The sequence below is a fragment of the Lepidochelys kempii genome, chromosome 6 (assembly GCF_965140285.1).
Source record: "Lepidochelys kempii isolate rLepKem1 chromosome 6, rLepKem1.hap1, whole genome shotgun sequence".
Lineage (NCBI taxonomy): Eukaryota > Metazoa > Chordata > Testudines > Cheloniidae > Lepidochelys > Lepidochelys kempii.
This window is the reverse complement of record NC_136385.1, coordinates 64,151,181-64,173,516: the sequence shown is the minus strand read 5'-3', so window position 1 is coordinate 64,173,516 and position 22,336 is coordinate 64,151,181. Positions and strand designations below refer to the sequence as shown.

The 22,336-nt window shown below is 43.7% G+C and overlaps 2 protein-coding genes across 6 annotated transcripts in view; one reads left to right on the top strand and one right to left on the bottom strand.

Moving 5' to 3' along the window:
• The window catches only part of LOC140912946 (retinol dehydrogenase 12), a 36,179-nt gene extending 25,778 nt beyond the window's left edge, over window positions 1–10,401 (top strand). Inside the window, exon 10 of the mRNA XM_073348403.2 lies at window positions 2,606–10,401. Within this exon, the coding sequence (XP_073204504.1) occupies window positions 2,606–2,633 (28 nt within the window). The 3' untranslated portion in view covers window positions 2,634–10,401. The remainder of the gene's footprint in view (window positions 1–2,605) is intronic.
• ZFYVE26 (zinc finger FYVE-type containing 26) overlaps window positions 1–22,336 on the bottom strand; it is a 70,529-nt gene that overhangs the window by 4,286 nt on the left and 43,907 nt on the right. For 3 of the 5 annotated variants that reach the window (XM_073348397.2, XM_073348399.2, XM_073348401.2), the window contains 15 exons: window positions 20,809–21,055; window positions 19,637–19,735; window positions 13,963–14,120; window positions 13,105–13,274; window positions 12,129–12,160; window positions 9,727–9,863; window positions 9,385–9,605; window positions 8,557–8,704; window positions 7,210–7,419; window positions 5,538–5,756; window positions 4,111–4,308; window positions 3,224–3,426; window positions 2,249–2,390; window positions 1,716–1,775; window positions 219–401 (listed from right to left, as the gene is read on the bottom strand). In XM_073348397.2, the coding sequence (XP_073204498.1) occupies window positions 219–401; window positions 1,716–1,775; window positions 2,249–2,390; window positions 3,224–3,426; window positions 4,111–4,308; window positions 5,538–5,756; window positions 7,210–7,419; window positions 8,557–8,704; window positions 9,385–9,605; window positions 9,727–9,863; window positions 12,129–12,160; window positions 13,105–13,274; window positions 13,963–14,120; window positions 19,637–19,735; window positions 20,809–21,055 (2,427 nt within the window). The remainder of the gene's footprint in view (window positions 1–218; window positions 402–1,715; window positions 1,776–2,248; window positions 2,391–3,223; window positions 3,427–4,110; window positions 4,309–5,537; window positions 5,757–7,209; window positions 7,420–8,556; window positions 8,705–9,384; window positions 9,606–9,726; window positions 9,864–12,128; window positions 12,161–13,104; window positions 13,275–13,962; window positions 14,121–19,636; window positions 19,736–20,808; window positions 21,056–22,336) is intronic. The other 2 variants (XM_073348400.2, XM_073348398.2) reach the window with 2 other exon arrangements.

Sequence of the window (22,336 nt, the reverse complement as noted above, 5' to 3'; positions counted from 1 at the left end):
GAGGGAAAGGACCCTGTAGCTAGACAATCACACCCCCCAAATAGCCATTTCCCTTTGCAGATGCAAACTGATTTCTCTGGAGATAGAACATGTAAAATAAGGGGCCAGAAGAGGTTGACAGCATGTCTCAATGCATGGTATGGATGCTGAGAGGCAAGGGACTGTCCCCTTTCTAGACTATCCCACCTCAGAAGACGGTGCCATGGGGGCAGCATTACCTCAGAGGGGATATCCTTAAACTCATCCAGGCAGTTTAGGATGATGATATCCCCGTCATTTTTGGCTGCAACTCCAGATTCATTGACGCATTTAAGGAGCTGCCGGATCTCACTGTAGTTCTGCTGCTTCACCAGCACCTTGGCCACTTTACTGTACACAGCTGCAGCCTCCAGCTGGAAGTCCTGAAGTGGGAAAATGGAAAGCATCAAAGCAGCATGTTCAGTCATGGCAGATTCTACCAAGCCTGCCCAGAGGAGGAGCACTGTGCTGCTAGAAGAACAGAATGTGGCTCAAGTACAGTCCACACTGCTCTAAAACGCAGCCCATTGCCACCCTCATTTTCCATACAGAAGTACAGCCCTCAGGGCAAGAGGGCCAGCATGCCACTTTGCTTGTGAAGGCCAGGTCACTCAGATCACAGTGGGACCCTAGTCTCCAGAGGCCACTCCTCTGCACTGAAAATCTGGGCAGCTGCAGTCTGTTCCACTCCATGCAAGGCAGACTCTCCCCTTGCACTCCCACCAAGTTACTAATGTGGGTCCTTCTCAGCTAAGCACCTGGGCTACTAGTACCAGGCTGGCAAGTATCTCAGCCTCAGCCATCCACACATGCTGGAGGGACACATTTCCAAAAGAACAGTTTCCAATTAAAACTTTCTGCTCCCTGGATGAGCAGGCTCTGGGAATAGCATTGTGCCAGCTCTGGGCCTGTTTCTTCACTGCCTCCATATCCTGTGCAGTCACTGACACCTGTGCAGAGTGGGTGTCAAATGCTACCAAATCTGAATTCTCCATTCATACCTGGTGTAGCACTTTGCACTGGGTGAATGACTGAAGAAGGTGCAAGGCAGTGGAGAACGCTGCTTGCTTACTCTGGGAGAGCAGCAGGGAGAAAGGGAATGCATTGCTAACTCTGTGGATGAACAAGGAGGCAAGTTAATTGGCTCTGAAGAGACCAGACCCATCTCTCAGGAGAGCAGGCAGTGCCCTAGTTTTCCTCTTCATATGGTGCATGGAGCCCCTTCCTTCACTTGTTCTCTCCCATCAGGGTGCCCCCTCTCTAATCTCCTCTCCTTCAGTGAATGAGCGGGCACCAATTTATTCAGATGCACAGCAAGACAGCCTTCTGCCTGATCTAGAGATCTCAGAACTGCCAGCATGACACTGAGACACAGACACGGGAACCTTGAAAATTAAGCTCTACTCCCTCACACACTCACAACCTCCCCCAGCTTAATTGGATCTGGAAGTTGACGTCAGTGATTCTCTAAACTAAAAGCTGGCCAGGCAGTTCATTTCCAGGGCGGAGAGGGGTCCCTGACAATGCGTGGAGGTTTAGAACCTACATAATTGATTGGTCTGTATTTTACACAAACATGGGGACTGATCTGAAACTTGTGTTTTCCCCACTTGATGCAAAGGGTCTGGTAATAAACAGTGGTGCTTTACAGGAGTGAGATCAACCTTACATGCAGCAACTTCTTAGGTTTTCCATACCTGGAGGACTCTGAATGCAATTCCAAAACCTTCTTCAATGTTCTTTCCTTCCAGCATGACCTGTGAAGAAATTTCCAACATTAGACATAGGGGAAAGTGAGACATTCCCATTTGGTTATGTGTAGAAAACTCACAAGGAAATGAAGTAACTTGTACAAAGTAGCCCAGGTATTTTACTGCCTCTTGCCTGAGTTCAGCACTGCAATACCGTTTGCCAAAAGGCAATTTACCGCCTTGTTAAGAAGTGTCTCTAACAATGGGAGGCAGCATGATCCAGAGAGGGAGAGGCAAAGACATGAGTTCTGTTGTCAGGTGCCCCATGGAAGTCAAGTTACTTAAACTTCTCTCCACCTGTAACATAAGGATAAGGATACTTACCTACCTTTAAAATGCACTGAGAGCTACAACTGGAAAGTACCTTATGTATTATTTGAGAGTCCAGATGAGTGCTCCAGGGCCCCAAATCATCCTTTAATCCACAGAGCAGGTCAAGTTAAGGCAGCAAATGTTATGTTTTAAATAGCAGCTAGTACCTTGCCAGCTACATCCATCTTCATGTGATTGTTTCCAAAGAGAGTGGGCAAGGTTGAGCCAGTTATCTGAGAGGTCCCTGAACTCTCACACCGATGCAGGAACTTGGTGACTTCCATCTGTAGCTCAACTGTATTGATGTGCCTAGATTGGGAAAAAAATTCTCATTTATCTGGGTACAGAGACGCATTTACACAACTATTAATGAAGTGCACCATCCACAAATTATTACATTACTGAAAGTGTCTCAAAAGATAGATGTGTCTCTAACAAAATTAAAAATGGCTATTTTAGCTGCTGTTTGACTTGGGCATACAGTAATATTAACGTTAGCTCCTTCTGTCTCACCCCATCTGCAGCACTGAAGTGCCCTCCAGAACTGCATAGGAAACATGCATTACGAGTGCTCACGTGAAGTTCAGCGTTACACACACCGACCAGCTGTGGATCTCTAACAACAACTCCCAGACACGCACAAAAAGACTAATTTTTATTAAGCTGCAGCCAAGTGTGAAAAAGTTTCAGTAACTTTAGATGAAAATAAACCTTAAGAAAACTGTAGTTATAGACACCCCAAAAGTTAGAAACAGAGGACTAAACTTCTAACAACATTTTAAAGTTTGGAAATTCAGTTAACCATCTAACTCTTACTTCTAAGGCTCGCATCTAGCTCTGCTACTATACAGGTAATAAGTTTAGCAAACAAAATGTAAATTGTATAGACTATGCCCATATCGGTTTTGCCTACATACAGGAGGGTAGATGGTACAGGGACTGACATTCTGTCACTTGAGACTTGTCTTGACCAGGAAGAGCGGTGCTTCCCGTATACCACAGTAGGAAAAAGGTCAATTTTGGGCTGGGTTTAGCTAGAGTATGTGAGCTAAGCTCAACCTAAACTCAACCAGTTTTCCTCATCAAGACAAGTCTCAAGTGCAACCTCATTCCCAGAACTTCATTTCCTGTTTTGCAGATACCTTGATACATCAGTGGCTGTCATTTTCTTCCGAAAAGTGCAAGCAGCTTTTTTCCTTCCGGAACTCCTTGAAACCTCCTGCAGGTAGATTTTGAGGTGGTCCTTGACCTTCAGGAGCCATTTCTGTTGGCCTCCCAGCTCTGTGTAAGACTTTGCCTTGTGAGTGAAGAATCTAATGCAGGTCATGGCAGCACGGACATGATCCTTGAACAAACAAGTAATGAACTTTTAAAAGGAGGATCATTTGACAACAAGGCTAAGACCTATGATGTTGAGAAACACTATAAGAATCTCAGAAGCGGAGAAGACTGAGAGCATCCATAGGCAGAACATCTTCAGAGCTACTTTGACTGTTGGTACTAAAATGCTCACACAAAGCATACATTATGGTTCCCTAAGAGGACATACAATTAAAGCAACAGATAAGATGGTGCAACAAGATCAGATTCATGACAATAGCACAGCAGATATGAATAGCACAGCAGATATGAATAGACAGTATTGCCTGGAGTCTTCCTAAGATCAGAAAAGTTCCTACCAGCTTATATTCAATAAAAATTAAGCAAGCAAAAGACATACTATGTATCCGCAAAGCACAAGGACTTCAGTTAGAAAATGCGAAACAGGAAACAACTGCAGACATGGACTCTGCAGTTACTCTCTCACTTAAAAAGAAAAGGAGTACTTGTGGCACCTTAGAGACTAACAAATTTAGTTGAGCATAAGCTTTCGTGAGCTACAGCTCACTTCATCGGAGCATCCCAGGGAATTCACAGAAAACATAACGTGACCAAGGCACAGAGTTTAACACCCAAGTAAAACTGCTGAATAGAGTGATACTATTCACTATTTCAGCAATAAAGGGGGGGCCACACACCCCACCCTTACCTTCATAAACTGCTGCAGTTCATACAGAATGTGGTAGTAGTTCTTTTTCTGCAAGTGTTTGCAGGCTGCAATCAGGTAGATGCCCCAGCTCTCCAGACTTGGATCAATGGTTTCCAGCAAGTTCTCCAACATGTGCAGTTTCCCACTTTTATAACTTGGGACAAAGATCCCTTCAATGAACACTTCCGGCGGGCTCTCCTACAGTGGGAAGAAGGGAGCTTGAGGTGAATCAGCTGCAGGAATTGGCTTTTCTCTTGCTACTGAAGGGAATACCAGTGACAGAGAGGTTAACCCTACATTCTGAGCACAGGCAGGCACCCAGCAAATTGCTGGCTTTGAACTGTTTTTTAAAGGGGTGCTACCATGTTGTTTAATCACTGCATTCAGGGTAGTGACTGGGTTTGCTATTTTTTTTAAAAACCACTGCACAGCACAAGTTACAGAACCCAGTATGCACAGAAATGTTTTAACAAAAAATACATTTGGTGGAAACAGGTTAACTTTTCAGTGGAATCCTTCCCCTGCAGTGGTGAGAGCCTCAGCACCAAAACAACCTTGCACTGCTGTAAGAGAACCGGAAAGTGAGAACTGCCATTTGAAGTCTCTCTGTCCAAGTTGCGGTAGGAAGTTTTCAAGCTAAAATTATTTTGAATTACCTGAAAAATTTTACTGGTGGAAAACTGCTTGTGCACCACTGGGCACTCAAAAGCAAGCAGATTTTCTTTAAAAAACAAAACAAAAAACAATTCACTTCTAAGCTAAGAACAAAAAGGATATGTTCAAAAGGTAACTGAGAATAAGGGCTTTGAAAGGACCTTCTCAATTCTAACTACAGCAATCACACTGATGATAATAAAGAGAAACCAGAGCTGATAAGGCCACTTAAACAATTACCTATTAGTAAGCCAGTTAACAGATTGGGGATAATGGAGTTAGGTATGTCAATCAGTATGTTCTACATCAAATGTATTTCAATTCTAATAGGCCAACGAACCAGCTAAAATCCCACACACTCTAGAAGTTTTAAATATTTTTCAGTAGCTTTCATGTTGGTAAGAGCTGGTGGATTGATAGTACTGGAGGAGAACAGAGAATGGCTCTCTTCTCTAGCCTTCCCTACTTTGGCAAGGGGATGGGGCAATAATAATTTCAAGATGGAACAGTGCTGGTTAATGTACTACATGACACAGATGTTCAGTCATTTGGAATAAATCCACAGAGAGACTGGACAATGAGAACATAAATAGTGAAAGCTCAGAGGAAATAGAGCACGCTGGATTTTGAATTTAGTCATTATATATACTGTATTATCCTGGTCACCATCTTGGATTTGCTTGGAAGGGAGAAGTCCTCCTAATGCTTTCAGATCTCCAATTTAGATGATACAAGAGCAGATTCTGACACTGCCAGCAGAATTCTTTACTCACCTTATTTAACAAATGCAGAAGTGCTTCTCGCATGCAGTCATGTCTCATGTAGAAGCTAATGATTGCTAGGTTGGTGCCATAAGTGTGTAAATAGAACAAGCACTCCTGATAGTAGCTGTTGTGTTGGATCTTCCCTTCCGACATCATCTCCAGAGACAGGCTTCGTGTCCTCAGGGTTGCTTCCAGGTCTCTCAATGTGGCAAAGTAGTCATCATCCTGCTATTAAGACAGAGAATCAATGACATGGGACTGTCCAGGAACGATTAACAGGAAGACTATTCTGCAGAGTCTCCCTGGGATTAGTGCGTATCAGCCAACCCCCTCTCTTTTTCTACTGTGATATACATGGGATGAAACTCCAGCCATGTTACTGGATAGGGAAACTGTATTCAAACCTTGCTAGCAGCAATGATGCTTAAACATGACTGTAGCTACTGTGGATCTGTTCCCAATATGAATGGGTCCTTATAGGAGGTTTGTTTTTTTAAAGATATTTCCACTGCTGATAGAGACTTCTGATAAAACAGCAAGTCAGAGACTAAAATGCATATTTGCTGAAGACCAGAAATTTTAGGAGAACAAATATAATCATAGGGGGAAGCCCTCTTGGGATAGCAGTTTACTTAAAAATTCAAAGCTTCAATTGGGGCCTGAATTTTAGTTAGTACCTAATTATAGCTTACAGTAAACTCAAACTATATAAATTCTAAAAGGAACATTTTCAATCTGGAGGTTCTGACGTCTCAAGTTTCACCCTCAACTATTACATGACTATCAGAAGTTCTTGACAAAAGAGATACGACATCACATTGTACAGATGGATGGAACTTAGTCTCTTCATAAAGACACTTTGTATGTTCTGTAATAAAGATATAAAAAGTTGGTTTAATTACAAAATCAGTGCCAATCAAAAGAGACTGAACTTCCACCTGCAATGGATAAGGGTTTTTTGGTGGTGGTGGTGTTAAAGCAAATCTAGTGCTGGCAGCAGATTCTGAATTGTGAGTCTGGGAAACTAAAGTTCTCCAGCCACACAACACAGAATTGATACCAAAAATGCAGGCTTCTTAATAATGACCTTTGTCACAGTACCATAAGTTAATTTGGAAGGGCTGCACCAGTGATGGTCGAAGGAAAGAGGAGTGTCTCTTCTAGGACTCATACAATCCTTGCTGCCTCTAACTGAGATCAACAACGGGGGAAATTAGTGCCACTTCTGATACATAGTGACATGGACACCAGTTCATTAAGAACTAGACTGAGACCTCCACCCCATTTCACATTGGCCTCCAAAGAGCAGTCAGATGTGCTTCTGCATTACTGCATAACCTTCAAAAGATGAGCTTCTTCCCCATTTACTGGGCACAACACTACACAAACAGAACCCCATCATTCTGCTCTCAGTCACTGACTGGGGGGTGCAGCCAGTGGGGCTTCTGCACAGGCTTCAGTATTTGTGGTGCAAATCCTCACACCATCTGCTCCAGATGCAAATCATGTCAAAAAGACAAAAGCAGCCGCAAAATACTACTCCAGCATTAACCCCTATAATATGCTATGGATGTCCCCTCTCCCTCGGTTGAATCATGTTCTTCCTAAAGAACTGTGCCAAAGCCTCAGGACTTTGACAGTTTTGGTACAGTTCTCCAGAACAGGTAGAATAGCCTCTTACCACCAGGAGTATGGGTTTCACAGTGGACTCCAGATATTGTATCACATCTTGGACTAGCCTTGAGCCATGATTCAACTGGTTCAGATCAAAGGGTGGCTTTAAGCATCGGCTGAATTTCTCTCTTGCTGAACTTAAGTTCCCAGCTTTAAGGCAAGCCATACCCCAGGCATGCCATGCGCCACCTGGATCCAACCCAGTCTTTGTAGAAACCTAAACCCCAAAGCATTAGTTAGTAGTACATAATACAGAGACAGCACAGGAGAAGCAGATAATTACACTCCTAATCTAAATCAGGGACCTTCCATTGCCCAAAGAAGAAATGTCTTCTTGTACACTAAGAAATGCCTTTATCAGTTCCACATTAGTGACCTTAAATACTAGCTACTGAACTACCCACAAACTCTGATTATGGAAGGATTTTCCGATTGCAAATGTAATGGAAGAGTTTAATCAATCACCGGTCAAGGATAGTTCAATCCAACAGTTTTTACATTCATAAAGGTAAAGTAATTTTCCCCTTCATAGTAGATTTTATATAGTTTTATTACAAGAACAGAACAACACTAAACAGGTTTGTGGTTTAGAAAGTGATATGAAGTGTTAGTGGTTTTCTGTTTATAGACTTGCTGATGCTTCATGGAAACATTTTGGCAACATTCATTTCACACAAATCTGCTGATAGAAAACTTCATCCCACAGTTTCTTTAGCAGAGATGTTTGCATGTAAACAGAAACCATTTTTGTTTAACAGTTCATCTGCTCATGCTGCTTATTCCCTACTAGAAATCCTAATCCTGTTTGTGTCATCATAATCCTCTTCATAATAATTGTGATGCCACAACCAGAGGCTTATGAAATCAAGGGGGTAGGGAGGCAAAATGCAGAAGATAAGCCATATGACCAGATGAGCTGTCAAGGTTTATCATTGTCTCATAAGTGAATGTTTTTCAAAGTTGTCCGTCCTAGCAGGCCTCTGAGAGTCCTTAAGTACAAATCAAATCACAGAAAAGAAAGATCTATTAGGCTGAATGTCCTAGCTCCCCTACCAATGCAAGGTTTGTTCCTGACAGTGCATTTTTAGTTTTTTGCCTGTCCTAATTGGAATTGGATGAAATGATGGGGTTCACATCACTCCCCTTGGCAGACTGTTCCCAAGCAGAATGCAGCTCACTGTTAAACTGAGCATCTGAAAATATTTCCTAAGTTTTTCCTTTTTTAATCACATCCCATTGTACTTTAATATCAGAGATCACATAAATTAAGTTCAGTGGGGAAAGCAAGCCATCTAAGACGATTTAAAAAAAAAAAGGGGGGGGGTTAACACCTTCATCCCCCCGTTATTGTTACCTCAACAGCTAACTGATAGTATTCTGCTTCCAAAAGCCGATTCCTTAGCCTCGTTACTGCTGCAGGCTGCAGAATCTGATCCAAAGATGGTACATGGCGATAGGCAGCAGCAACTAAAATATTCAGCACATCCACCTTGCTGATGTAACTGTTCGGAAGGAAGCAGGAATGAAGTGAGTGGGCACGTGCACACACAGCATATCACTATACTCTAAGGCTCATTAGCAAGGATCTTCAAAGCCCTTATGCCTGTAGTATCTTTTACATTGGTGATTCCCAACAACTGGTACTTCCAAATTTGTCTCTGGTACTCTAACTCTACTTCCCTTCCTTAATGCACTGTCCTAGAGCCATTTTGCTGCTCCGGCTAGCTACTTCTCATTCAACCAGACTGGCTAATACAGCCTGTGGAAACACTAACCAGTACTGTCAAGTCTGGTTTTGTGGTACATTTACCTGAACAGCTGGGACCCCTTGCATTGCACTTCCCACTCTATTCTGCCTTACACTGATGCCCCAGGAAGGAATAAAATTCAAATGCCTGACAAGTACCATTGTAAAAGCCTAAACTAAACAAGCGTCTGAAAACAAGCAAAATGTTAAGCTTAAAAAAAAAATCTCCCATAGTAAAAGCAGCAAGTTTAAACAGTCAGGGAGATTTATTCCCATCTACTCCAAGAGTCTAGTATTCCCAATAGTGATTTTGTGGATAAACAGGTCACTCTCTAGCCTCTAGAGAGGTTAGTCCAGCACCATTCACCACCACTTTAATTCGTTAAAGGAAGGCTAAGAGCTCCAACGAATCCAAAAGGACAGCTGGCAACTTACCTGTCACACAAAGCTAGATCCTGGCTCCTTCCAGCTTTTACAAACATCATCTTGGCACTGAAAAGCAGCTGTTTCATGATGTCCATGAGAAGCCCAGCATCCACTTCAGGGTTAATCAGACCTTGGGACAATTTACAGCAGCACTGTATCAGCTGGTGGCCACATGCTGTGCTATCTGAGTGCAGACTGAGGATGGAAATACACAAGGAAGAACTAGGGGCCTGTCAATTAAGAGTAAAGAAAGACCCAAGAGCTTGTAAATGGACACTACAACAGCACTTAATAGAATTCTAAAGGGAACTGGTTACATTGGACTCACCTCTCTGTCTCTCAAGCTCTTACCTGTTCATAATAAAATTCATTACGCACAATTTCATTTTCATCTTCACTCAGAGAAAGAAGCCACTCAAGTTCAGTTGCCTTGGGTACTCTCATCACTACAGAGCAATCCAAACCTCCGTTACCACAGGTCTGTACTGCTGAGAAAGAGGAATCAGTTAATCAGAATCATCCTGGAAGGGGCAGAAAATCAGGCAGAAAGCATGTCACAAAGTTATTCTGTATGCTTTATCATCAGAGCTACCTGTGCTGTTCTCAGCACACACTCCAGAAGTTAGAGGGATGAAACAATCTCACCTATACAACACGCACAGCACAGAACCACAGAAAGCAGCTATTGCATATGCTCAGTAGCAGATTTCCACTCCCAAACATCAATTTCTATACTGTCTAAAATATTTCCTCAATGAACACCCATATCCCCAATTCAGGGTATTTTTAACTCTTTTGGTGCCACTCCATTACAGTATACCCACCTTCTTTTTTGACCACCTGTGACCTACAATATTTCTGTTTTTTTGTCAGAAGATCAGTGGAGATAAGTGCTCTGTGGGTGGTAGAAGGGAAGTCACTGAGTCTGAGAAGGGGAATGAATAAACGGATTATAGATGAAGCACTACATGACTTACCAACTTATTTATTTTCTTTTTAGGCTTTGCACTGATGGACTGTGCAGCCCCAAAACCTTAACTCAAATCTGGAAAAAAGTTCCAGTAGCTCTGGAGCAATGTCAAAACAGTACTGTTAGTTTGAGGGATCAGACCAATGAGTTTTTAAAGGTCCAGTACCTCAAAGTGAGATTGCTAAGAGTATCTGCTCCAATCCCTGGAAAGCTAGGGATCTCAGATTTCAAGTGATATATAGCATTAATTTCTAGCCCTGGTACTGTAATTCATGAGATATGGGAGCATGAAAACCAGATCATTCTGATTACTATCTGGCTTTTTGGTCCCAAATTTAATTCTGAGCTGAGAATCTCTCCCATCAAAATTGACATATGCTGTAGTCAGACCAAAGCTGCAGGCCATCTTAAAGCAACTTGGGAAGCATTACCCTTCTGATGAAGTGATTTGAGATACTAGCTGCTAAAAGTGACAACACTGAGCCACAAAAGCCAACTAACACCCCCTTTCAAAATCCAAATTCTACACCAAGCAAAGTTTTTCCCTCAAAAGGGAAAAACGCCACAGACTCCACAAAGTCCACCAAGGACTATTTATGCTATGAAACTGTCTATTGCTATGAAACATACTCCGATTGTACCATGACAGGCAGCAGTAGAAAACCTTAAGATATACAGAAAATTATGTCCAAACTGAACTGGAAGATAACAGATGGCAATCAGAACAAGCCCATTTTAAAAGTGTGAGTGACATCCAAGTTCTTAATATCCTTATTCAGCAAAACATCCCCATAGTCCCATAAAGTCAGTATCACTTTGCTGCATCACTCTGCTCTGGTTCTTCCCCTGCTAAGTCTGAGGCTCTATAAGTCCCATGCAGCTGTCCTTGTTGCCATGTTCAAGAGGAGCTACACAAGTCCAATGAAATGATGTGCACTAAATACTGGACACAAATGAAAGACTGAACAAAGTAATGAAGACAAAGATCTTCCAGCAGCAACTGACCAGAAGTTCCATTTTCAGTTGCTTCAGTCTGAAGTATTTATCCTTCTATTTATTAGACATCTGATACTAGCTGCTCTTCGCCTGACCATTGTAGTTCCTCTGGAGCACAGCAACAAGACCTGCTTTTGACAATAAACAGCCTGTCACACTTCACTGGGAGAGAGGAAAATACTAGCTTGTATTTATGGTTTGTGGAACTATTGAGAAGCTTTAAAAAATTTTATGTTTTAACCTTAGTTACTAGAAGAATTTCAGTATTTCAACTAGCACCCATACTTCGTGGGCCCTTTTCTCATGACCTGCCAGACCTGGAAATGTTCTGGAAGACCAGAACAAATGCTTGCAAGATCCACAGGTCCTAGACCAGCAGCCAGAGAGAAAAATACTTCAACTTTTATAATGATGTACTTTGAGATCCTTTGCATGAAGATGCTTGAGAAGAGCAAAGTGCTTTTATAAATACGAATGAAGTCTCACAACACTATTGAAAGATGGGGAAATTGAGGCACAGAGAGGTTAAGTGACTTGCCCATGGTCATACAATTAGACAGTGTCAGAGCTGGAATTGGAACCCAGCAGCTCAATCCTCAACTCCATTCATAGTTTCCTGCATGACTGACTTCAGACCAATGATATTTGAAAACAGCAGAGATTTTATTACTAGAAGTGCTGTTGGATCCTTTAGCTACAGAACAGCTTCCAGCTTATTAGCAATTGTCGTACAAAGATGACAATCGTACACATTAAAAGCAGAAATTGAACGTTACTTTGTTCTCACCTTCCATCAAGTTTTGATCTTCCTCTTTTGTGCTGTAAAACAGAGAGACAGAAGCTTCACACCCATTCCAACACACTGAGGAAAGAGTGATTAAAGCCTGGCAGTTAAGAAAATGGCTCGTTCAATATTGCTAACATTTTCGTAGCATTAGTTATAAAAAATAATTGATGACCTCTCCCCTCCCCAAAAAATACACAGATGGAAAAATAAGTATGTGGCACTAAGAACATTTCACCAACATTAAATAATTATTCCTTATAACCTCCAGAAGGAAAGGTATTGTATCTATTAAACAGGCAGTAAGGAGTTAAGAGACTTGCTTAAGGGCAAAGAAGAAGTGTGTGTCAGAGATGAGATTAAAACTCAGGAGTTCCTGGCATCCAGTTCTCTGCTCTGCCCCCAGATTATGCTACCTCACACCCCCACACACCACCAGCCACAGTACAGAAAAAACAAGAAATACTTAAATCCTTTATCGTCCAACCTACTTGTCCCCCTTTGGCTTCCTTGCCCCACACAAACAAAATTTAGGGCCCTGTTAATATATTTGGAAATGCCACAAGCTCCCCTGATTTACTGCTCATTCTTCCCTCATGTACCATTTCAAAACTGCACTGTGCTCATCTCTTCCCAGTAGGTCCACTGATAGCAGGGCAGAGAGGTGACTGCTCTCCCACCTCTCCTCACCACACCCTCCACCAGCTCAGTGAGTCTGTATGAAATGAGTTTCAGTCCCATTTTCAGGGGAAAACATCCACATCACAAAACCCTTCATCATTACTGGCCCTTTCATCGGCAATCTCCATCTCCAAGGACTACTTAATCCACAGCCTCACTTCTGAATCCATGGAGGTGGCTCCTTCTGGTCAGATTAAAGCACAGTGCTTGCACTGCTGTACTTATGCTGTCTCACACACAAACAGAGCTGGGAAGAGGGGAACATGGAACTATGCAGAACTTGTATGCAAGGACTTACATGCTTGTGTCTTGGGCTAAAACAGGTGGACAATGCTTGCTGTAGTAGCTGTAGCACTGGTCACATACACGAGCCGGATTTTCTCTACAAGCTTCCACCACCATTTTCTTGGTAGAGCAAGAACTGCACACCAACCTCCCACAACGTCTGCAGTGATGGCGCCTATTAAACTGAGACACAAGAGAGGTTATGCTTAATTGGAAGAGTGTAGTAGATTAGCAGCTGACATTTCCTTCCTTTATTAGAGCCACTCAGCTCATAGGCGAATTTACCCTATTAAAAACAATGAACAGCAAAGAGCAAATAATTTCTGTTCATCTCAGGCTTCAAAATCTCTTTAAGGTCTGCCCACTGATTGTTTTTTCCCCAAAGGCGGTGATGGCAGGGAGGGACAATGTGCTCAATTGGGACTAGCTTGCCAAAGTCTGGCTTTTCAGCTTTTAGCTCTCCAGATGCAGAAGTTCGGTAGACTGTCTTTGATTGGAAAAGAACAAGATGACATTCCACAAGACCCTTAACAGTTTACTTTCCCAGGATCAGTTTTCCCCTTTCTAGGCTCTACTTCTATCACTTCACCTGCCCCAGAAAGATCTTTCAGGAGCCATCAGTGTAGCCTGTCACCTCAAATACATTTAAACCTCACAATCTCCCCTTCAACATCTGTTTGACTGGCAATTTGGACGATATGAACATAATAAGGGACAAACTGCTAGCATCATGGGGGGCTCCTACGAAACAGTCCATCTGAATTAGCTTTCATGTTAAATCACCGGCTGCAGGGAAAACAAAAAAACCAAACCACCAACACATGCCCCACCACAGCCTTATGAGTATCTGTATTTGACCTGGGTTCCTTACCATAGTAAAACGTTCCGTTTTGCAGACCATGCATGTAATTTCAGTTTCATCGGGGATCCATTGCTGCTTTGACGGTGGCACCTCAGGTGGCACAAACTCTTGAGGAAACAGATTCCGAGGCAGGCTTCTCTCTCTCGGACTTGAAGATTGGATGATACCTTGGAGAACCAAGCCATATGTGGCATTGGATTTAGGCTGCTTAGTGGAATTTCAGAAACCAGACCACATGCTAAAGCACAGTCAGACTGACCCTCTTGGTTACCAATGAAAAGATTACTAGTACCTTTCAACCCTCCATGCTAGACATGGTACATCCTACCGTAAGGCATTCAGATGCTTTAAGTAACAAGATCTTTCTTAAATGCACAAGAGGCTTCTTGGCATCTTGCAACAACATATGTTGATAGAGACTGCAAACTCTTCCAGTCACTTCAGTACCTACTACCACAGGCAAATCTTGCTTTTGTGTTTGCAGCCATACATCACTATCCCCACCACACCTGGAGAAAAACGATCTTTGGGCTTGCTTGTGCCTTGTCATCAACCAGTCTTACCTGGAGAGCCTCTACAAGGCAGGAATGCAACACCAGATACATGCGCGTTTGCACAGCTATATTCTGTGCTGCTCAGAAGTGCCAGACTGACTTTTCTTCAGCACAACAGCAACTACAACATGGGACAGCAGCAGCCTAGACTTCCACACAATGCACCCCTGCTTCACCATCACATCATATCCTTGGCCTGGAGGAATTAATTCTGAGCAGCAAAAGGATAATTTAGTCTCCATGACCTTTCAAATCCTTGGTCTCACTACTGAGATTGCCAGCTTGGCCTCTTGTTGGTGCTATTAATTGTAGTAGTTTGTGGGATGTGGGTATTTACACAAATCAAACAGCTGTCAAATATTCACTACCAACATGGGTTGAACAGGAATTGGCTCCTGGATGTGAAAGGCAAGGGGACCCTGTACTATACCTGTAACCCATTCAAATTCCCTCACATACTACTTCTAAAATTGAAACAACTTAAACTCCAGCTGAAGTAACATGCTCCCACTAAGAGAAAGTTACTTCATGTTCATCAGGCTGACAAGCACTGGAGTGCAGATTAATGCCAGATGCAAAAAGAAGTTAGTGATGTTCTATTAGGAGGTCAACAGATCCATGCAGGACATAAGTGAAACTCAGTATTTCATTTTCATATAATACCTGAACAGTTATAGGAGCTAGAAAGTCCAACACTAACATTTGTATCAGGAATACAGGACACACAGATGGGTCACATCCTCCAAGCTGCTCTTCTGAATCCTTTTTCCCAGGGTCCCTATCCATGGACCACTTCCCTATCTCCAGTTCATGGTTTTTAAACACACCGTACCTGTCAAATAATGTAACCTTCTGATCATCTGTATTGCCTGATCATCGTGAAGGAGAGCACAGAAAGCTTCAGAGAAGGAAGTCAAGTGAGAGAAATACCCACCCTGCAAAGCCACTACCCTCCCCTGCACATGCATAGTGAGGAGGTGCTTTACTTGAGAATGGGTCTGGTCCCAGGCCATGGCTCAGACCTCCCCCATTTATAGGAGTGGCGGGGGGAGCAGGGATCACTATAGGTATGTGTACACAGCCACCGGCAGGGAGCCTCCAACCCAAGTTGGGCTCATGCTATTGAGCTAAAAATAGCTGCGTAGACTGTGATTTGAAGTTGCAGCTCAAGCTAGAACTCGGACTCTGAAGCCCACTCCCCTCACTTGGCTTCAGAGCCCAAGCCACAAACATCATATGAGAATATCAAACAGTGATTAAGTCTTCCAAAATACCCCTGAGGTAGGTGCATATTAATCCCATTTCATAGAAGGAAAACTGAGGTGCTGGGATATTAGCAGTTTGCCGAAGAGGAGAGAGCAAGCCAGTGTCAGCACAGGGATTAGAGAACCCAGGCCTCCTGAATCTTGAGTGCCCTGCTCCAATTACCAGACCTCAATTTTTTATTTTTTTAAATTTGGTCCATAACTCAAAAACATCTTTTAAAAACCTAACCTTCCCCCTGCCCCCCACCCCCCAACAAACTCCTTTTTGTATCCTACCATATCCAACAGTCTTGTGGCCACAAGAACAAACAGGATGATTTGGGGTGGGGCTTGGTGGTTGCTGAGTGGAAGGGTTTCTCCATCCTCTCTCCTTCCCCCACAAACCTGCACAGCATCCAGGGCAGCACTTCTTTGAGAGGACACAGTCTCTTGGGCCTTGTCTGGACTAAGATTTTAAAAGTGTGATGTAACACATGCTAACTAATCTGTGTTAAGAGTCTAGTGGTGACAAGGCACCCTGCTTCAGTTAAAATCTAGTGACTGCAGTCCTCACCTATTGTGTTGGGTGCAATACAAACATAGAAAAGAGGAAATCTCTACCTTGAAGTCCTTACAATCTAAAGATGCAAACAGATGAAGGGTAGGCAATGGGGACAAACATATAAGCAAAGAAGTATGGTGAAGAATAGGCATAGCTTTATTGATTTTTTAAAAATTGGGGATAGACAAAGCGAGTAGGAAAAGGAAAGCAGTGATAGAGGACTATCGCTGCTCAATGGTCCATCCAAAAGCTTCTCATGCAACAGACCTGTCTTTCCAGAAAGGAAATCTTGGGCCAAAGTTTCTCAAAATCAGAGCTCCAAGTCAACTTGCAAAAGTAGACAAGAAACCACAAGTAGGTTCCTACAATTGCATGCGCAAATTAACATCTCTAAACATCACACCATGCCTACTTAGGCTTCTGTGCTTAGATTATGCTTCACTAGACTTCTAGGGAGGCAATTTCCTGATCTGCACATGCAATTCTGGATGCACTTTTGAGTATGGACTTGGGCCCCTTATATCACATAACTTGGGGCTGCTTCTCAAGCCTTCTGAAACAGAGTATGACTAGTGTAGGGATGTAACCAAATAGAAATTTAAAACCTAAGGTTGGGTGATGTATGCAAGGTGGGTTGGACTTAACACCAAAAATACCTTGAGATTTTTGTTGATTTAAATAAAAGGACCATCAGGAAAAGGAGGCAGTCAGGAAAAGAATCATTCACAAAGGAAAAAGAGTTATCTACGCAGCTGAAAAGAAAGAGCAGAAATGCAGCAAGAGCAGCAGCCATTGTGGAGAGCTCCTCTATCAACTTTCAGAGTCACAGAAATATAGGACTGGATCTTGATAAGTCACCTAATTCAGTTTCCAGCACTGAGGCAGGATTAAGTATAACCTAGATCAGAGGTGGGCAAACCATGGACCACGGGACTGTTCTGCCCAGCCCCTGAGCTCCTGGCCCAGGAGGCTAGTCCCCGGCCCCTCCCCTGCAGCCTCACCTCGCCATGCTGCCGGTGTGCTCTCGGTGGCAGGGCTGTGAGCTCCTGGGGCAGCGCAGCCGCAGAGCCCAGCCTGACCCGGTGCTCTGTGCTGTGCAGTGCAAGGCTGGCTCCAGCCGGCCACCAGTGCTCCAGGCAGCGTGGTAAGGGGGCGGGGGTTGGATAGAGGGCAGGGGAGTTCGGGGGGTGGGCAGGGGCCAGGGGTGTGGATAGGGGTCAGGGGTTCCAGGGGAGCAGTCGGGGTGGAGGTTCTGGGGGTGATCAGGGGATAAGGAGAAGGGGTGGTTGGATAGGGCAGGGGTCCTGGGGGGGCAGTCAGGAAGGAGAGGGGGGTTGGATGGGGCAGTTAGGGATGGGGGGGTCCAGGGGCAGTCAGGGAGAAAGGGTGGTTGGATGGGGCAGGGATCCCAAGGGGGGCAGTCAGGAAGGGGGAAGGGTTGGATAAGGTGGGAGGGGGCAGTTAGGGGCAGGGGGTCCAGGGCGGTCAGGGGACAGAGAGCAGGAGGGGTGGATGGGGCAGGAGTCCCAGGGGGACCGTCAGGGGGCAAGAAGTGGGGGTGGGAGGGGGGGGGTCAGATAGGGGGTGGGAGCCGGGCCATGCCTGGCTGTTTGGTGAGGCACAGCCACCCCTAACCAGCCTTCCATACAATTTCTGAAACCTGATGCGGCCCTCAGGCCAAAAAAGTTTGCCCGCCCCTGACCTAGACCATCCCCGACAGTTGTTTGTGTATCTGTTCTTAAAAGCCTGCAATAATGGAGGTTGCACAACCTCCCTAGGCAATGTGTTCCAGTGCTTAACCACCCTGACAGTTAGGAAGATTTTCCTAATGTCTAACCTAAATCTCCCTTGCTGCAATTTAAGCCCCTTACTTCTTGTCCTGTCCTCAGTAGTTAAGAACAATTTGTCACTCTTCTCTTTATAACAACCTTTCATGTACTTGAAAACTGGTCACTTTTTTTGCAACACTATTACATTGTTGACTCATAGTTAGTTTGTGATCCACTATAAACTTCCAGATCCTTTTCTGCAGTACTTCTTCCTAGGCAGCCATTTCCCATTTTGTATCTGTGCAACTGATTATTCCTTCCTAAGTGTAGTACTTTGTATTTATCCTTACCGAATTTCATCCTATTTATTTCAGACCATTTCTCCAGTTTGTCCAGATCATTTTGATTCTAATCTGGTCCTCCAAAGCGCTTGCAATTCCTCCCAGCTTGGTATTGTCTGCAGAATTTCTAAGTGTATTCTCTATGCCATTATCCAAATAATTTATGAAAATATTGAATAGAACCCAACCCAGGACAGATCCCTGCTGGATACTGCTTGACATGCACTTCCAGATTGATTATGAACACTGATAACTAGCTACAGCAAAGCATGCCACCCTCTAAGGAGACAGGTCAACCAATGCCTTTAGAACTCTAGTGCTGGGAATTCCTGCCAGTCATGCCTTGGGAGCACAGATTCAGTATCAGATTGCAATGCCTACCTTTGAAGGTGTGATCATATACTCTTCAATGTCACTCAGGGCTGATGTGATGGTGAACTAAGTACATTTTATTTCTAGCTGCATATACTTTTCAGAAGGTTTGCTTTGTTTTAAATAATTATTTTGCTTTCGCTAATAAGTGCCAGGATATGAGAGTTCTAGACCAGTGATCAGAGCCCACTGAGACAACTGAAGACCTGCCCCTCAGGAGAGGGGAGGGGCCTCTGATCCTAGAAAACAATTAGTTACAGAGGATAAAGAATGAAAAAATAGGGAATGGGGAAAGGTCAGAGGGGCAAAACAAGGGATCCAGATTGAGGTTCTCTGCTCGATCTCCCGAACAAACAATGAAGAGTGCCAAGGTGACAGCCTTGGAGTTTGAAATCCTGTTTAGTCACAGAGCAGATACTGTAGAAGTGTTGGCAGCACAAGCTTATCCTATACCACCATCTGCCCATTTGCTTTCACCCTGACATGGCGGGAAAAACTTCAGGAGCAAAAGGGAAGTTCAGTCTCCATGGCCCATTCAGCCGTTGGCCTCTCTGCCAAGACTGCTGGAAAGGGGACAGTTAGTGCCAATTGTGTTGGTGGTTTTTGTGATGTGGACACCTATCCTCTAAGAACCAAACTGAGACCCTCTCCCTACAAACTCATGTTTCCTAGACCTCCAAACAGTGATAGATTATTACTCACCTGTGCTGAATTTGAACAGAGCGTGTAACTACTGTTATTTTAAAGAGAGGGGTGGGATGCAGGATTAGGGCAGAGTATGAGGTTGAGAAGGAGTAAGAAGAGGACCAGAAACAGTATGACCATTAGACCTTTTCCTTACCAGGAAAACTGGCAGGAGACAGTTCTGCTGATCCTGATTTAGACGAGGTATCTGACTCAGATACCTGATTGAGACTCTCTTGGGTGCGAATCACAGAATCTAGGGCAAAGGAAATAGATAAAATATTGGTCATTCATTCATCTGCCAGCAGGAAGATTAGCATAACCCCTTCACAGCAGTGTGCAAAAAAGGGTCAGTCCACACGGGATTAACTACATCTTTCATGCAGATTAGCCCACAAATTAACTAACTCTACAGCATGCAAACTACACACACAGGTCTTACTGCTCAGAGACCTAAACAGAGAGAGAGAAACTCCCTATCTCGGGACAGGACAATTGTGAAAGACACAGGAATAATGGGACAGGTGCTGCAACTCTCTGCTAGAATACCACACTTGTGACAGATATAACAACACTGTTAATCTGACTTTGGTTCCCCTCCACTGGAACAGGATGGTCAAAGCAAAGAGGAAGTATCTAACTCCCTGGCAGGGTAAACACACATACTAATATTAGAGTGTCAGACTTGATCTCCTGCAAGCAACTGACTGGAACAAGAAAAAGATGCATGTTTTATTAAACAAGCTCAACCATTAGAGGGAGGCATAATGCAAGCAAATGCTGTGCAGGCTTCTCATGCACAGCTCTGCTGATGCACCTCCTTTGATCTGCAGCACTCTCTGCTGTTCCAGTCCCAGACCTCTTGAGGCAGAGACAACCAATCATACAGAACTGCCCACATACTCGGGGGGATTTGCAGAGAGTACAAACAGGGGTCAAGTCTTAAAGACTTTATCCATTTAGATCCACACAACAAACTCCTGTTTGTTTTTGGGCAAGATGCTATTGAAGCCCCTATTATATATTAAGTCCATCAATGAATTTACATTGAAAGGGATGAGATTAAATGGTAAAAGGAAAAGGGCCCTGAAAAAAGCAGCAGGTGAAAATTAAGACTATTTGGGCCACTAGTCTTTTGAAAACACATGGTGTGGTGAAAAGAGGAGGACTTCTCAAAGAATATACCCTCTGCTGGAACTAGGAGGGGATATCTGGTTGTATAAAACCCTGCAGTAAAATGGGGTAGGGTGCTCTTAAGGGTAACTGACAACAATGTAGCCTCTGCCCCTGCCTTTCCTGGTAGAAGGGAAAATTCTGAAATGCAGTCACCTGATCTCTTCTCTTTTAATGAGTAGGGGAAGTGGAGGGCTCTCTCTGAATACTTGGAGAGCAAAGCATCCATGTCTTCCACAGTGAAGCCAATCTCCTGCCCAACCAAAAGCTGGTGCAGCGTCTGCACGGCCACGGCTGCCCAATCTACCTTCATGTTCATGAGCAGCTGCTCCAGCATGAGCAGAGGCCTGGACGACAGGTGGGAGTAGCTAGCACGGTAGGGCTCAGGAAGAGTCAGCAACACCTTGGACACAGGAAGGAGACAGAGACCGACCATTATCACATAGCCAGAATCAAAGGATTAGCTACATCCAAAAAGCTCCCAACAGAATGATCTATATGGGGGAGGAAGCGATATTGAGAGGTTAAAGACTATACCTGAGAGCCTGGGTCCTATTCCTGGCTCTGCCTCAGACTTGCTATTAACCTTGGGCAAACCTCTTGAGGCAAGAGAGTTTGTTTCCCTATCTGTATAATGAAATATCATAACCTCCCTGTGAAGTAGGTATGTAATTAGCATTTGTAAAATGCTTTACGATTGTCAGGAGAGAGGAGTTATAGAAAGGCAGAATATTGTTCTCCCACTATAATAGACAGCAGGCAAAAACAACAATTAACCCAATCCTTAATATTTTTTGCTGCTCGGTTCCATTACACTCATCATAGGGTAAAATGGAGACAGAAAATAGTACTTTCCTCAAGAATGGCCACTTACTATAGCCATTTTCCAATATACCAGGTAAGCTAGGTAACAGAAGAGTATTGCACCATGCACCAGTTATTTTAGGGAGCACTGAAGCAGGTATGATACTGGTAATGTTACAGGGCACAGTTATAAATGAGACTTCAATCCATTCAGTTTGCTTAAATATCTGCTTAAAGTGGAGCATAGTGGCAAGAGCAAGGGACACACTGGCCAGAGCAAGGGAGGGCAAAAATCAGGAGACCCAAGTTCTAGTCCCAGCTCTGTCATGGATTTGGTGTGACTTCTGTAAAGGCAGCTGCTCTCTCTGCACCTCCGTTCTCCCATCCAAATATTGGAATAATACTGCCCACATCTGGAAGGCATCTGGAGAGCCTCAAAATGAAAGACACCATATATGTGCTATATATTATACAGATAGCAGTGTTATTGCTCAGAGTGCATCAAACAGCTATTGTATTTTCTACTTCTATCCAAGAACAAGCTTGGGATTCATTCCCTCTCCCAAGGCAAGGAGGAATCATAGGACTGGAAGGGACCTTGAGAGGTCATCTAGTCCAATCCCCTGCACTTATGGTAGGACTAAGTATTATCTAGACCGTCCCTGACAGGTGTTTGCCTAACTTGCTCTTAAAAATCTCCAGTAATGGAGATTCCACAATCTCCCTAGGCAATTTATTCCAGTGCTTAACCACCAGTAAGGAAGTTTTTCCTAAATGTCCAACCTCAACCGCCTGCTGCAATTTAAGCCTATTGCTTCTTGCCCTATCCCCAGAGGTTAAGAAAAACAATTTTTCTCCCTCCTACTTGTAACAACCTTTT